Here is a 17064-nt window from a genome sequence, read left to right as displayed (position 1 = left end):
TTGCTCCTCCACCGTCCAGCGCTCCAGGGGCTTCGCCATCACCGAACTACTGGGCCTGGAGACCGAGATGCCATTTCCTGCTGGACCCAGGTGGGGCCGGACAGCAAGGGTCTGGCAGCCGCGCCCTGTTCTGATTCTGGGCTCCGCAGCCCCTCCCTAGCGCGAAGGGTTCTTCAGCTGGGTCTCAGTCTTCTCTGCGGCTTAGGCGCACAGCTCCTTGCAGCAGCTAGGGCGCCCTGCCTGCTACTTGTCGACATGCCCTCTCTGCCTCCTGGGGCCTCAGCCTGTCAGCTCTCCACCGCCCCCCTATCCCGGCTTGGCCGCCAGAAGAGCTTCCAGGGCGTCTCCACATCCGGTAATCCGGTAATCCGGCAGACCATCCCGCTTTTAACCCTGTCCCTTCCAGTTTGGTTAGCATACGAGTAACAAGCATTGTCCCACTGGGCTCCCACCTCACCATCCCAGATCTAGGGGAAGTCGGGACTCTAGATCCTTCCCAGGCCCTTGGCAGGCGCATCCTCACCCCCGCGTCCCCTGCCTGCTGCATCTCTCTAAATGCCTGCTTCTCCTTTGATTCTGGTCTCTGCAGAGGGTGAATACCACTACCACCGGGTGTCGGACCTACCCTGGGGGTCTCGAGGACCCAGCATCGGTATGCCAAGGGCCTTTCCTCAGCGCCCCGCGCAAACCTCGGCCTCTGGGAAGGCCAAGGTCGAAAGGCCTGAGTCTGTCTTGTTTACCAGCAACACAGAACCTGGTAACCTTTGGGCGCTCAAACTTTTGCAGAATTTGTTGACGGGCCATTGAAGGGCCTGGGGCCCTGGGCCTTTCTGCCACCCCCTGTGCTGACAGGATGTTTGGGTGCCTCACTTTTCTCCTGGCTCAGCCCTTCACCCTCCCTATTCTTGAGAAAAGAAGCAGACTCTCGCTCAATTTCATTGTATTTAGGTTTAGCGTTTAGGTTTGAGCCTGCCAATTTCCTCAAAGACATCGAGGTGGATTATAGGGAAAGAAGGAAGCAATACAATTCTTTAAAGGACAAGGACCTAGAAACTGAGACGTTGATGGTGTTAGGGGGGGAAAAAAGGAAAATTACATAAGAAAACACCAACTGAGAGAAACTGTAGAGCTGAGCATACAAGCAGCCAAACAAAAAAAGTACATTGGGTCTCCACCGATAATAAAAGGAAGGCAGTAAGTAGGCAAGTGAGTTTTTGCTCAGCTCCAAAAGGACCTTATTTCATGAAGTCTATAAAATAAAATGAACCCTCTATTAGTTTTTTGTTTTTGTTTTTTTCACTAAAAATATAGAAACCACCTACATAGGATGGGATCTCTTTCTCTGTGAGCATGGATAAAATGAAAAGCAAAATGCAACTAAATCTTAGTTTGTGAGAAAATTTCTGGAAGATCAAGGAGAACACTATCCATTAGAAATATGTGACTCTGAGGGTAAAGAAAATTTCTTTTTTTTAGAAAAAGATTTTTTTTTATCCTCACCCGAGGACATTTTTTGATATTTTGTTCAGATAGAGTGGGAGGGAGAGAGAGAGAGAAACATTGACGTGAAAAGGACACATCAAGTGGTCACCACCCACACAACCCAACCACGGCCAGGGACAAACTGCAACCGAGGTATGTGCCCTTAGCAGGAGCAGAACCGGTGTCTCTCCAGACCACAGGCTGACACTCTAACTGCTGAGCCAAACTGGCCAGGGCAAGGAAAATATTTTTTAATTGAAGTTTTAGAGAGAGAAAGAGTGAGGGAGAGAGAAACATACATGTAGAGCAAAACATTAATCTGCTGCATCCTGCACACCCCCTAAGGGGGATCCAGCTGGAGCTGGAAACCTGGGAGGGGGAATCAAACTGGCAAACTTTTTGGTGTATGGGACCATGCCCAACCAATTGAGACACACATTAAAAAGGAAAAATAGACAAGTGAAATTAATTTAAATAGTATATTATATTTTATCCAGTACATACAAAATATCATTTACAAGTAATGAATATAGAAATTATCAGTATTTTACTTTTGGGGTACTAAGTCTTCTAAATCAACTGAATATAGTACAATTTACAGCAGGTCTCAATTTGGACCAGACACATTTCATGTGGTCGATAACGTTGTATCTAATGGTCCCAGATAGGACAGCATGGGTATTATATTATATAATCCAAGCATACAGGTTTTTGGTGAGCTAATTGATGATGGAGTAAAACTAATATTATTTTGTTATTTTTCCTTTAATTTAATTTTTTAAATACTTTGAGGCAAAAATGCTTTTAAACAATGAATCTGACAATAGTTTGATAGTCTAATCTTCCTATTTTATCAAAAGATAACGCATAGTAGGGTTCTTAATATTTTCAAGTGCACCTAACAATCATCTGGGCATATTTTTCAAGAATGAGTTTCTGAAGGCCACTTCCAGAGATTCAGAATTGGTACAGCAAGGCAAGGAGTGCAATTTTGACAAGAGTTCTGATGTCACAAACCTCAGCCCTCTTTTGAGAAATGTTGGTGTGCTGATTAAGATAAAGAAGTTGGAAACAGAAGGAACTGGGTGAATTTGGGAGCTGAGTGAGGATAGAAAATTCAATTAGTAGCCAAGTAGTCTTGGCTTTACACAGTCTGGGGTTTGAATCCCAACTTCACCATTACTCCCTTGTATGATCTTGGACAAATTACTTAATCTCTCTGTGCCTCAGTTTCTTCATTAGTAAGAATAGGATGCTAATACCTTGGAGTTCTCTATTTTATGAAGAATAATTGCAATAATGCATGAATGACTCTGAGCACAGCACCTAGATTATAGTGAGTGCTAAAAATGCTAGCTTGTATTGCTAAATATTACTCATATTCTTCAACAGGCTCAGAGCTTGAATCTTTGTATTAAAATCCAGAAAATAAGCCCGGCCAGTGTGGCTCAATGGATCGAGCATCATCCCATGTACTGAGAGGTCCTGGTTCGATTCCCAGTCAGGGCACATGCCAGGGTTTTAGGCTCAATCTCCCACTGAGGGCAGGAGGCACCAATTGATGTTTCTCTCATAGATGTTTCCATTTCTCTCTCTTAAAAAATCAATAAAAACTTACTTTTTAAAAATCCAGAAAATAAAGTGAAATATATGCTCACCTTTAAAATACTCTTTCTCCTTGTGCTAACAGATAAAGAAAACCTATCTGAAAACAGAAGTGACCTGAAAGTGTCCCCCATCCCTGGCAAGAGGAAGAAGAAGCGGCACAGGTACAGGGCCAGGCCATCCTTCCTGACCCTCTTCTCAGGACACAGAGCAGCTGGAGAGTGTGTGGTCCTTCCTCAGGAGAGGCCCAGTGACCATCAGGTTGGCAGTGGGAAGGGTATAGTAACCATTTAGGAACATAATTCTGCAAGTCCAAGGAGGCTGCAGGACAGTATTGTAGCATTTAAAAGGCAGTTTTGTGGGGCTTTAAAATGGGTCTTCTCGAATGGATAAAAAAGTTGTGGTACATATACACAATGGAATACTATGCAGCAGTAAGAAAGAAAGATCTCTCATCCTTTGAGACGACATGGAGGGACCTGGAAAGTGTCATCCTAAGCGAAACAAACCAAACAGAGAAAGACAAATATCATATAATCTCACTTATTTGTGGAATATAATGAACATAACAGTCTGAGAATGGGGTAGCCCCAGAGATGTGGAAGTGGGGTACAGACTGACTATCCCCAGAAGAGTGGTGGAGAGATAAACCACAGAACTTATATGCATGAACAACGGACATGGACAACAAAGCTGGGGAGAGGGTGGGGAGGGAGGGGTGGTGGGAATCAGTGGGGTAAAAAGGAGAAACATCTGTAACAAAAATAAATTAATTAATAAAAATAAAATAAAATAAATTCAAAATAGATAAATAAATAAAATGGGTCTTCTTAGTATTACATTGAGGAGAAAAAAAGTGCTGAAGAATTCTGTCTTATTTGAACCAAACTTCTGCATTTTCTAGAAGTTAATCATTCAGAGGCAGAGTTTTCAGTTATGAGGTGGCCTTTTGGGTTGTGGACAGTGGGGGAGGTAGGCACAGGGTCCCTGAGCTGGGAAGCCTGGCATTCTCCTTTGGACACATGGACACATGTCTTTTGGGCCTCCTTCAGGACTGTTTTCACCACCCAGCAGCTGCAAGACTTGTTCAGCAAGGCACACTACACTGATGTGTATGCCCAGGAAATGCAGACCATGAAAGCTAAGCTCCCTGAAGACCAAATACAGTTGTCTGGGGTTCCCTTCTCCTTCCCAAAGACAACACAGATAACATATTAATCTCATACCCATTGTGATCCACAGCCTCCCCTAAAACGCCAAACACATTCCCTTGCACAGGCAAACAGGGTCGCTCAGCTGCAGGCACCACAGTGCTAGAGCCTTCCTTGATGTTTATGTAAGAGGATATCCTCTGTAACCTTCTTGCCTTTTTCATTTTATTAAGTCATTCTTTAAAATCACAATAAAAATATATCAATGAAAGAAAATGACCATCCATCCCTATAAACTCTCAAAGAAACCAATATAAGTAGCCTGATGTGTGTGTGTATACTCATATACATATAGAATTTTGTTTTGTTTTTACAAAAAGGTAACATTTTATACAACTTTGCCTCTTTGTTTAACAATACCTCTTCAACATTTGTCCAGGTCAGAAGATATGCCACAAATTTATACTTTTTAAAGAACTAAACAATATTCTATACTATCATTTTATTAAGCAAACAGTTTTTCATGAGAAATATCACCAGCAACTCAACAACCTGAGATTAGAATGGGCCATTGAGTGGCCTCTTTCCAAACCATAAGAAAAATCAGAAAACATTATAGTTGACTCCTTTATACAGTGTGAGAAAGAATACTTTAATTTTTTGTCAAGTTTATGGAAAACTTCATTGGGAACTAGTCACACAGTGATGAGTCCCTGTGAGTTCTGAGTGAACAGTGAGCACAGTTCCTGAAAGGTCTGGGTCTTATGAGCTCCCTGGGTTGGCCCATTTTATTTATTTATGTATGTATGTATGTATATATGTATTTATTTATGTTTTAATCCTCACTCGATATTTTTCCATTGATTTTTAGATAGAGTGCAGGGAGGGTGGGGAGAAGAGAGAGAAATAACAATGTAAGAGAGACACATCAATTGGTTGCCTCCTGCATGATCCCCACCAGGGCCAGCAATTGAACTGCAACAGAAGTATGTGACCTTGGCTGGAATCAAACCCACAACTCTTTGGTCTGAAGGCCGATGCTCTAACCACTGAGCAAAACTGGCCAGGGCACCAAGTTGGCCCATTTTAAAACTCCCCACTCAGCGACACCTCCTAACACCTTGGTCACAGCGTCTCCTGCCTTATACCAGGTCTGGTTTCAAAATGAGAGGGCCAAATGATGAAAGGAGAAACACGGATAGCAGCAGCGTGATGGCCCAGTATGGGCTCTACAGGGCCATGGTGCGGCACTGTATCCCTTTGCCGGACTCTGTCCTCAACTCCTCAGAGAGCAGCAGCCTGGCCAGTTTCTGTGTGCCCATGGTCCATGGTAAGGAAGAGGGCCCTGCAGTTAGCACAAAGGCCAGAGATGTTGGGGGTGGCATTGAAATCAGACAACAAATGGGCCCGGGCCAACTGTCACTACTTGAGCCAATTAAGCAGAAACAAGTTTAAATAGCATATAAGTGATTATTCCAATATTGCCAGCAGTATGGGAGAACAGTGAGTCATCCTGTAAAATCTGCTCTGCTGCCTGTCACTTGCCAGCTTCTTGTAAAGGGTAAAGAAACAATGACTACATGAGAAAGGGCAATTGAGCAAAAAAGGAAAAAAAGGGCCCGGACCGGTTTGGCTCAGCGGTTAGAGCGTCGGCCTGCGGTCCAGAGAGACCTGGGTTTGGTTCCCACTAAGGGCGCGTACCTCAGTTGCAGTTTGTCCCCGGCCCTGGTTGGGTTGTGTGGGTGGCAACCACTCAATGTGTCCCTTTCACGTCGATGTTTCTCCCTCTCTCTCTCCCTCCCACTCTATCTGAACAAAAAATGGAAAAATGTCCTCGAGTAGGGATTTAAAAAAAAAAAAAGGAAAAAAATGGTGGGGGTGTAAATTGTTTACAGGCAAGGAGGAAGAAATATGAGCAGTGGGGCTGCAAGGGCTAGTCACCAGTGAGTCTCAGTCTCAAGTCCAGTGTTCTGATAATGAGGTTGTTAACCTTTCCATGATGTCAGGTAGTCCCTCGTGTCCTCAGATTAGGAGAATGGACAGCATTCCTGATGGAAACTCCTGAGGTACACACCTCCTGGCTAGGTCAGAGTGGGCTTTTCTTAAACCAGAACAAACCAACCACAATTAACATTGTAAAGGATGATTAACTTTTCTTTTACCTATGGCTAGTACACCACTATGATTAGTTCTCTATTCTATTATTCTCTCCCACTCCTTTCAGCATCCCTATGTGGGACAGCCATTTGCAAAGCAAAACAATGTGAGTTTACTCAGATTCAGGCCCAGAATATCACATTGAATTTTAATTAATTACAAGGTTTGGTCAGTCGCCTTATTTTTTATTAGAACCGTGTAGATAGTGTGTGGCAAATTCACATCAGGCCTCAGATTTAAGAGTGGAATGATATGCTTCTATAATGTGAAATATGTTTCCAAAATGTTGTGTGCTATTAGAATTTTGGGACGCTATTAAATTTAGAGCTCATGGTAATAGCAAACAGGAAGTGTATATAGCAAGCAGTGAAACCTGGAGATGATGAATGCCCTACGTACCCAAGTCAGGAGGTCTGGTTCTGGTAGTGGTTCTACCATTAATAACCTGCCACATAGCTTTTATTTCCCTTAGATATTTGGTGCTATAACAGTCTGCACTGGTGAGGTGCAAGCATTGGGCCTGTGTGTTCTGAGGAAACGCCACCTTTATTGGTCTATTTGCTGTTACCAGAGACCAAGGGGCAGGGAACATAACTTGTAGAAATGAGTCACAATGGCACTCTGGGAAGGGTGGGAGATTAGAGTTGGGACCTGGGGTTAGCATTTTAGGTGGGAGAGGAAGACAGTGTTCAGCAAATATTTTTTGAGTCTCTACCAACCAGATACTATTCTGGGACTGGAGGTACTAACTGTAAATACAGTCTTGACTTTGCCCTCAAGGATTGAAGAGCCGAAAAAGAAAATTTCAGTGAGAAATCAAGTCCATGCCTCTGAACTTACAGGATCAGAGGTGGAAAAGGGAGTGGTGGTGCTTTCTGGCATCTACAGGTTCATGGCCATACAAGAAACTGGGACCAGTGCTGTCAGACATTCTGACTTTTTGAGAGAGGTTGAAACTCTGACTTTTGATGCAATCTCCTGATTTTAAAATGTTGACAACAAATTTAAAAATGAAACTAGAACATCAACTTACACCATACACAAGAATAAACTCAAAATGGATAAAAGACTTAAATGTGACTCATGAATCCATACAATCCTAGAAGAAACTGTAGGCAACAAAATTTCAGACATACGCAGCAGAATTTTCACTGATACATCACCTAAGGCAACAGAAACAAAGGAGAAAATAAATACATGGGACTACATCAAACTCAAAAGCTTCTGCACAGCAAAAAACACAATCATCAAAATGGAAAGGCAACCCACTGTATGGGAGAGCATAATTGCCAATGATATATCAGATAAGGGGCTAATTTCCAATATATAGAGAGTGCTCATACAACTCAACAAAAGGAAAACCAAACAACCCGATGAAAAGAATGGGCAGAGGAACTAAATAGACACCTCTCCAAAGAGGACATATAAATGGCTAAGAGACATATGAAGAAATGCTCAAAATCACTAATCATCAGAGAGATGCAAATTAAAACAACAATGACATATCACCTCACAACTGTTAGAATGGCCACCATCAACAAATCATCAAACAACAAGTGTTGGCGAGGGTATGGAGAAAAGGGGACTCTAGTGCACTGTTGGTGGGAATGCAGACTGGTGCAGCCACTATGGAAAACAATATGGTGTTATCTCAAAAAATTAAAAATTGATTTGCCATTTGACCCAGTAATCTTACTTCTAGGATTATACCCTAAGAAGCCTGAAACACCAATCAGAAAGAATATATGTAACCCCATGTTTGTAGCAGCACTATTTACAATAGCTAAGATCTGAAAACAGCCCAAATGTCCATCAGTAGACGAATGGATAAAAAAGCAGTGGTACATATACACAATGGAGTACTATGCAGCTGTAAGAAAAAAAGATCTCTATATAAGGGAAAAAAATGGCGGCAGAGTGAATGGAAGCTACACAGACTGTATCCCAGGACAAACTGGAATTACAACAACAATAAAGACAAATTGTCAGGAAAAAGCAACAGAAAAGCAGCTTGGAATACTACATAACCAAGGACACTGACTCAATCCTGGTAGGCTTGCAGAGACGAGAGTGGGGGGCTGGGAGCCAACGGTGAGCAACGGCCTTAGCTGGGAGCAGCGGCCCTGGTGGCGGCCTTAGCTAGGAGCCCACTGACAGCAGTGGCCTTGGCTGGGAGCAGCAACCTTAGCTGGGAGCCCACAGACAGCAGCGGCCTGAGCTGAGAGCTGCGCCCTCGGGTTAAAGTTCCAAATGGCTCGACAGCGCAGAGCCGGGACAGAGGCTGAAATAGCCACAGCCACTCACCTTGGGCTCTAGCAGAAAGAGGGCAGAATGGACTGAAATTGTGTGGGGACACGCGAGATCTGGAGGGTCGTCAGAGGTTTTGCTGAGTTGCAGCCAGGACAGTTGTCATTTTACTCATTCCCAGGGCTCTGGGGAGAGGCAGAGGCCCCTCCCTAAGACATTCAACCCCACCTGGTGGCCATTGAAATGCTAATTGAGGGTCATTAACAACCAGCATCTGCCCCACCTTCTGGAAAGCCCCTTACTCTGAGCATCTGAGGGAGATTCTATTCAACTCAGAAGCCAAGGCTCTTCAGGTAATTGCTACTGATAGCCTCCAGGAAAAAAGTTAGAGGATAACTGTTCCACTCCTGGGCTAGCAACTCTAACCAGAAAAGTAAGAATTGACAGCGGTGTTTACATGTGTCCTCCTGGCTCATCCAAACCCAGGAGAGGGAGCCACAAACAGCAGAACCCCAACACCCACAGGGAAAGTTTAGCAGACTCCAAAGCCCACTGTGATAGCCAAAATGGTGAAACACAGAAACAAAAGCCAAATGAAAGAACAATAGATTTCTACGGAAAATGAGCTAAATGAGGTGCAGTTAAGCAAGTTAACAGAACTAGAATTCAGAGCCATGATCTTGAGGAAGCTCAACAGCATTTGTAAGGACATGAGCACCATGAATAAAGACAGAAATGATGAAAATCAACCAATTGAAAATTAAAAACCAGCAAATAGAAATAAAGAATGACATATCAGAAATAAAGAACACATTGGAAAGTCTAAATAGCAGAGTAGAGGAAGCTGAGGACCAGATCAGTGAATTAGAAGATAGGGTAGGAAAAAACCAATCAGAAAACCAAAAGAAAAAAATAATTAAGAAACAGGAAAACAGCTTAAGAGAACTGTAATAAAACAACTGGAAACGTAATAACATTTGCATTACAGGAGTCCCTGATGAAGAAGAAAACGAGCAAGGATTACAGAATATATTTGAAGAAATAGTGACAGAAAACTTCCCTAATTTGGTGAAGAAAGAAGACATTCAAGTTCAAGAAGCACAGAGAGCCCTAACGAAGAAGAACCCAAACAGGCCCACACCAAGACACAGTGTAATCAAAATACCAAAAATTAAAGACAAAGAGAGAATCCTAAAAGCAGCAAGAGAGAAGCAACAGGTTACCTACAAAAAAAACCCATAAGACTCTGAGCTGACTTCTCAACAGAAACATTACAGGCAAGAAGGGAATGGCATGAGGTAATCAAGGTCATGAAAAACAAGGATCTGAATCCAAGACTACTCTACCCAGCAAGGCTATCATTGAAAATAGAAGGTCAAATAAAGAGCTTCCCAGACAAAAAAAGGCTAAGGGAATACATTAGCACCAAACCAGCACTGCAAGAAATGTTAAAAGGATTGCTGTAATTACCAGAAGAAATGGGAAGAAAAATAGAACCACAATAAACAAAAATGGCAATAAATAAGTACATATCAATAATCACCTTAAATGTAAATGGATTGAATGCTCCCATAAAAAGACAGAGTAGCTGATTGGATAAGAAAGCATGACTCCTCTACATGTTGTTTACAAGAGACCCACCTCACAACAAAAGACTCACATAGATTGAAAGTGAAGGAATGGAAAAAATCTCCCAAGCAAAGCAAAGGAAAGAAAAGCTGGGGTAGCAATACTCATATCTAATAAAATAGATTTCAAAATGAAGTTCAAAACTAGAGACAAAGAAGGCCACTACATAATATTGAAAGGATCTACCCAAAAGGAAGATATAACCTTGATAAACATATATGCACACCAAATATATTAAAAATCTTCTGGAAGACTTCAAAGAAGAAAACGACAGTAGTACAATCATGGCAGGGGACTTCAACACCCCACTGACATCACCGGATAGATCTTCTAGACAAAAAATTAGCAAGGAAACAGAGACTCTAAGTGAAGTGCTAGACCAAAAGGATTTAATAGATATCTACAGAGAATTACACCCCAAAACTACAGAATACACATTCTTCTCAAGTGCACATGGGACATTCTCAAAATGAAAAGACTTGTTAGGGCACAGACTAAACCTCTAAAAGTTTAAGAAAATTGAAATCATGTGAAGCATCCTCTCAAATCACAATGCCAGAGGCTAAATAGCATATTATTTAACAATGAATGGGTTACCGAGGAGATCAAGGAAGAAATTAAAAACTTCCTGGAAACCAATGAAAAAGAACACACAACAACACAAAATCTATGGGATGCACCAAAAGCAGTTCTGAGAGGGAATTTTTTAGCACTACAGGCCTACCTCAAGAAAAAAAAAAATCTCTAATAGACTATCTAACCTCACAACTTAAAGAAAGAGAGAGTAAACAAAAGGAAAACCCCAGACCAAGTAGAAGGAAGTAAATAGTAAAGATCAGAGCAAAAGTAAATGACATAGAGTCCAAAAAATCAATTCAAAGGATCAATGAAACAAAAAGCTAGTTTTTGGAAAAGATAAACAAGATTGATGGACTCTTAGCTAGACTCACCAAGAAACAAAGAGAGAGAACCCAAATACACAAAATCAGAAATGAAATAGGAGAAGTAACAACTGACACCACAGAAGTACAAAAGATCGTTAACAACTACTGTGAACAATTATATGACAACAAATTCGACAATCTAAGAGAAATGGACAAATTTCTAGAAACAAATATTCTCCCAAAACTGGATCAGGAAGAGATGGAAAACTTGAACAGATCAATAACAACAGAAGAAATTGAAGATGTAATCAAGACTCTCCCAGCAAAAAAAAGCCCAGGCCCGGATAGATTCAAGGGGGAGTTTTACCAAACATTCAAAGAAGAACTAACACCCATTCTCCTCAAACTATTTCAAAAAATTCAAGACGAAAAAAGACTTCCAAACTCGTTTCATGAAGCCAGCATAATTCTAATTCCAAAACCAGAAAAAGACACAACAAAGAAAGAAAACTACAGGCCAATATCCCTGATGAACATAGACGCCAAAATCCTGAACAAAATACTAACAAATCGAATCCAGCAATATATCAAAAAAATTATTCACCATGATCAAGTGGTATTCATCCCAGGGATGCAAGGCTGGTACATTATTCGCAAATCAATAAACGTGATACACCACATAAATGAAACGAAGAATAAAAACCACATGATCGTATCAATAGAGGCCAAAAAAGCATTCAAGAAAATCCAGCATCCATTTCTGATAAAAACGCTCAGAAATGTGAGAAGAAGAGGGATCATACCTCGACATAATAAAGGCCATATATAAAAGACCTACAGCCAACATAGTACTCAATGGGCAAAAACTAAAAGCATTTCCCTTAAGAACAGGAACAAGACAAGGATGCCCACTTTTGCCACTCCTATTTAACATAGTACTGGAAGTCTTAGCCACAGCAATCAGACAGGAAGAAAAAATAAAAGGGATCTATATTGGAAGGAGGAAGTGAAACTGTCATTATTCGCAGATGACATGATACTATACGTAGAAAACCCCAAAGACTCCATCAAAAATTTATTAGACTTAATAAATGAATTTGGCAAAGTAGCAGTATACAAAATTAACGTCAAGAAATCAATGGCATTCTTATACACCAATGATGAACTCACTGAAAGAGAAACTAAGAAAACAATCCCATTTACCATTATGGCAAAAAAAATTAAGATACCTAGGAATAAACTTAACCAAAGAAATAAAGGACCTATTCGCAGAAAACTACAGGTCATTGAAAAAAGAAATAGAGGAAGATATAAGAAAGTGGAAGCACATACCTTGTTCATGGATTGGATAAATTAACATCATTAAAATGTCCATACTACCCAAAGCAATCTATAGATTGAATGCAATCCCCATCAAAATACCAACAACATACTTCACAGAATTAGAACAAATACTTCAAAAGTTCATATGGAACCAAAAAATACCTTGAATAGCCACAGCAATCTTGAAAAATAAGAACAAAGTTGAAGGGATCACATTACCAGATTTCAGGGCATAGTACAAAGTGACTGTAATCAAAACAGCCTGGTACTGGCACAAGAACAGGCATATAGACCAGTGGAACAGAACAGAGAACCCAGAAATGGATCCAAGGCAATATGCTCAATTAATATTTGACAAAGGTGGCAAGAGCATACAGTGGAGTAAGGACAGCCTCTTTAATAAATGGTGTTGGGAAAATTGGACAGCTACATGCAAAAAAAATGAAACTAGACCATCAACTTACACCATACACAAAAATAAACTCAAAATGAATAAAAGACATAAATATGACCCGTGAATCCATAAAAATTGTAGAAGAAAATGTAGGCAACACAATTTCGGATATCATACGCAGCAGAATTTTCACTGATACATCACCTAAGGCAACAGAAACAAAGGAAAAAATGAACACATGGGACTACATCAAACTAAAAAGCTTCTGTACAGTAAAAGAAACAATCATCAAAATAGAAAGGCAACCCACTGTACCAGAGAACATCATTGCCAATGATATATCAGATTAGGGGTTAATTTTCAATATATATAGAGTGCTCATATAACTCAACAAAAGGAAGACAAAGAACCCAATTAAAAAATGGGCAGAGGAGCTGAATAGACACCTCTCCAAACAGGACATACAAATGGCCAAGAGACATATGAAGAAATGCTCAACATCACTAATCATCAGAGAGATGCAAATTAAAACAACAATGAGGTATCACCTCACACCTGTCAGAATGGCCGCCATCAACAAATCATCAAACAACAAGTGTTGGTGAGGCTGTGGAAAAAAGGGCACTCTAGTACACTGCTGGTGGGAATGCAGATTGGTGCAGCCACTATGGAAAACAATATGGTGTTACCTCAAAAAATTAAAAATTGATTTGCCATTTGACCCAGTGATCCCACTTCTAGGATTATACTGTAAGAAGCCTGAAACACCAATCAGAAAGAATATATGTACCCCCATGTTCATAGCAGCACTATTTACAATAGCTAAGATCTGGAAACAGCCCAATTGTCCATCAGTAGATGAATGGATAAAAAAGCAGTGGTACATATACACAATGGAGTACTATGCAGCGGTAAGCAAGAAAGATCTCTTATCCTTTGAGACGACATAGAGGGACCTGGAAAATATTATCCTAAGTGAAACAAGGCAAACAATGACAAGTATCATGTGATCTCACTTATTTGTGGAATATAATGAACACAACAGTCTGAGGAATGGGATAGTCCCAGAGACGTGGAAGTGGGGTACAGACTGACAATTCCCAGAAGAGGGGTGGTGGGGAAGAGATAAACCACAGAACTTATATGCATGTATGCATGAACAATGGACATGGACAACAAAGCTGGGGACAGGGTGGGGAGGGATGGGGTGGGGGGAATCAGTGGGGGGAAAAAGAGAAACATCTGTAACAAAAATTAATTAATTAATTAATTAAATAAATATTTAAAAAGGGAAATAATGTGTTAGAAGCAGAAGAATTATAGTCAAAAGAAGCTCTTGCTGAAACAGATGAAAAATAAATTAGAAATAATGTATTATATTGGGAAAAAAATAAAATAAATAAAAATCACTATGTCGTCTAAACATTGCAACTTTGCCAGCTGTACCTGGTTGGCACACACCAGTTTTCAGCCTCTAATGGTGGGAGTTACCTACATGACTCTCCTGAGGACCCAGAGAGAGTTACTGACAAGAGCACTTCTAATGGGACTTAGAGAAAAATAACAGAAGAAATCTATTTAATTGTTGAATTTAAAGATATTTATATTTTTCTTTTTTGTAAGGGATGACTAAAAAATCTACAGGAATGATAAGGAAATCAGGGAATGGAGAAAAACTGGCTGGACTCTGGGGCCTTGACCACCTCAAGGAAAGTTCTAGTTCAAGTCTATCAATATCCCAGAGAGTCTCCAATGAAACCAGCCCTGAGAATGACTTGGAAGATGTTGCCATTGATCTCTGCTGCTCCACATTGCAGGAGACCAAGAAGGTGCACAAGGGGGCCAATGCTCAAGGATGCTCAGATTCTGAGAGGCTGGAAGAGCTCCAGTCAGGGAAGGTGGGAGCCTTATGAGGCCCACAGGTCCCACCCTCAAAGGTTGGGAATATGCAAATTCTTCATTTCAGCTTTTTCAAAAAAGTCATCCAGGACAAATCATCTCAGTTGGATTTTCTTTCTAGTGTCAGGATAAATTTCAGTGCCACTTACTCTAAAAAGATGAGTGGGTAACTTAAGAAAAACTACATTTTGTTCTAGAATGGAAACCACTCCTTAATGGCACTTGAACCAGTTAATTTGGTGTAAAAATTTTATTGTCTTCTGTAGAACTCGAGCAGGGAAGATTTTTGTTAAAACAGCATTTTCACTGCTAGGCATTATTTGAGATTTGGTTCAATATGCTGTGTCAATAAATAGGTTAAGTCTGATATCCTCACTCTGAACTCAAAAATATAAAAGTACTTAACCTACAGAGAATCAGATATCTTCATAAAAAGTGAAGACCTCATGCAGACATATTAATGAGTTATATTATCTTTATCTTGAACTTGACTTCAGACATTTTAATTTTTTTGTCAGGCAATACTTTTGCATTCTCCTAAGTTTCATTTGATAAGCTATGTGTACTGGATCTTATATAAAACAAAGAAAGCCATGCTTGCTTCTTCCTTTTGGAAGTAACATGGGACCATATTTCAACAATAATTGTTGATTATCTATAAACAGTGTTTTAAGGTAAGAACAGGTTTCTTGGTCTTTTAAAAATCATGTTTGAGCCCAGGCCAGTTTGACTCAGAGGTTAGAACATCAGCCCATGGACCAGAGAGTCCTAGGTTTGGTTCCTACTAGGGGCATGTATCTCGATTGCAGTTTGTCCCCAGCCCCATTTGGGGTCATGTGGGTGGCAACCACTTGATGTATCTCTCTCACATCAATGTTTCTCTCTCTCTCTTCCTCCCTCTCTCCCTCCTGCTCTATCTAAGGATAAATGGAAAAATGTCCTCAGGTGAGGATAAAAAAAATTATGTTTGAAAGCACTTTAGTGATTGGATTTCATGACTATTTCCTTTCCTGTATTTTCTTTGCCACTTATTTATTATGTAAAAATAAACATTGTGTGGTGTGTTTGCTCTCAAGGTGCTCCTTCTATTACATAATTGTCTGTCTCCATGTCATTGCTGATCCCCTAACAAGTCTCCCCACTGCCATCCCCTTTCAATCTGGGAACATGCAATGCATTTCATTCTTCAGTCTGCAGCACTTACCATGTGTTGCTTTGTAAACTCCTGAGGTAGTGACCATGTCTAATTCACCTTTTAGAATTCAGAGTCCAGAGAGAGCTGAGGGGAAAATGCAGAGCTTCATGAAGAAGGCAGAGCCCAAAAAGAAAGTGGAAACACTACTTGGAAGGGTTTCCTCTAGAAATTGGTGCAATCATCTGTCAGGTGGGGCCTAGTTCTCCCATCTCTCCAGATGAGAAAACAAGGACTCCCTTCCTTTGGCTTATTTATATACTAGTGTGAAAATTAAATGTCACCTATCCTTACTGTAAAAACAGAAAACAAGATCATACAGCATTTGTCTTTCTGACTTATTTTATTAGCATAATGCCTTCAAAGTCCATCCATATTGTTGCAGATGGCAAGATTTCCTTTTTCTCTCATGGCTAAATAACATTCAAGTGTGTGTGTGTGTGTGTGACATTTTCTTTGTGCATTTATCTGTCAAAAAAAAAACACTTAAGTTGTTTCCATGTCTTAGTATTGTGAATAATTTTGCAATGAACAGAGGAGTACAGGTAACCTTTAAAGATAGCGATTTCATCTCCTTTGGACATACATCCAGAAGTGGGATTACTAGATCACATGGTAGTTTCATTTTTAATTTTTTGAGGAATTTCTATATCATTTTCCATAGTGGCTGCACCTGCCCATTATCTCTTAATAGTGTGTGTACTTCCTAAGAATAAAAACATTCTCTTACATAATTTGAATAGTTTTCAACTTCAGAAAATCTGAATACAATGTTTTAATTCAAATCTAAACACAGCCCAGCCAGTGTAGCGCAGTGGATTGAGTGTCGTCCCATAGACTGAGAGGTCCTGGTTCAATTCCTGGTCAGGGCACATGCCCTGGTTGCAGGCTCAATCCCTAGCTGGGGGGGCATGCACTAAAGAGGTGATCGGTGTGTCTCTCTCACATCAAAGTTTCTATCTGTCTCTCCCTTCCTTTGTCTCTAAATAAATCAATAAAAATATATTTTTAAAAAATCTAAATAAAATATTCTAAACCTGAATAGAATACAGTATTCTAAAACTGAATAAAATATTTTCATTTAATATAATATAGTATAGT

General features: G+C 40.4%; 1 protein-coding gene across 1 annotated transcript; it reads left to right on the top strand.

Moving 5' to 3' along the window:
- The first annotated feature begins 255 nt into the window (after nt 1–255).
- VSX1 (visual system homeobox 1) lies at nt 256–14785 on the top strand. The gene is given in 7 exon segments (XM_036245933.1): nt 256–355; nt 590–757; nt 3173–3251; nt 4140–4263; nt 5390–5415; nt 5417–5568; nt 14496–14785. Coding segments are annotated over 7 exon segments (939 nt in total).
- Nucleotides 14786–17064: the final 2279 nt, after the last annotated feature.

Source organism: Molossus molossus, unplaced genomic scaffold (assembly GCF_014108415.1).
Source record: "Molossus molossus isolate mMolMol1 unplaced genomic scaffold, mMolMol1.p scaffold_m16_p_6, whole genome shotgun sequence".
NCBI lineage: Eukaryota > Metazoa > Chordata > Mammalia > Chiroptera > Molossidae > Molossus > Molossus molossus.
This window is presented reverse-complemented; position numbering and strand designations above follow the sequence as displayed.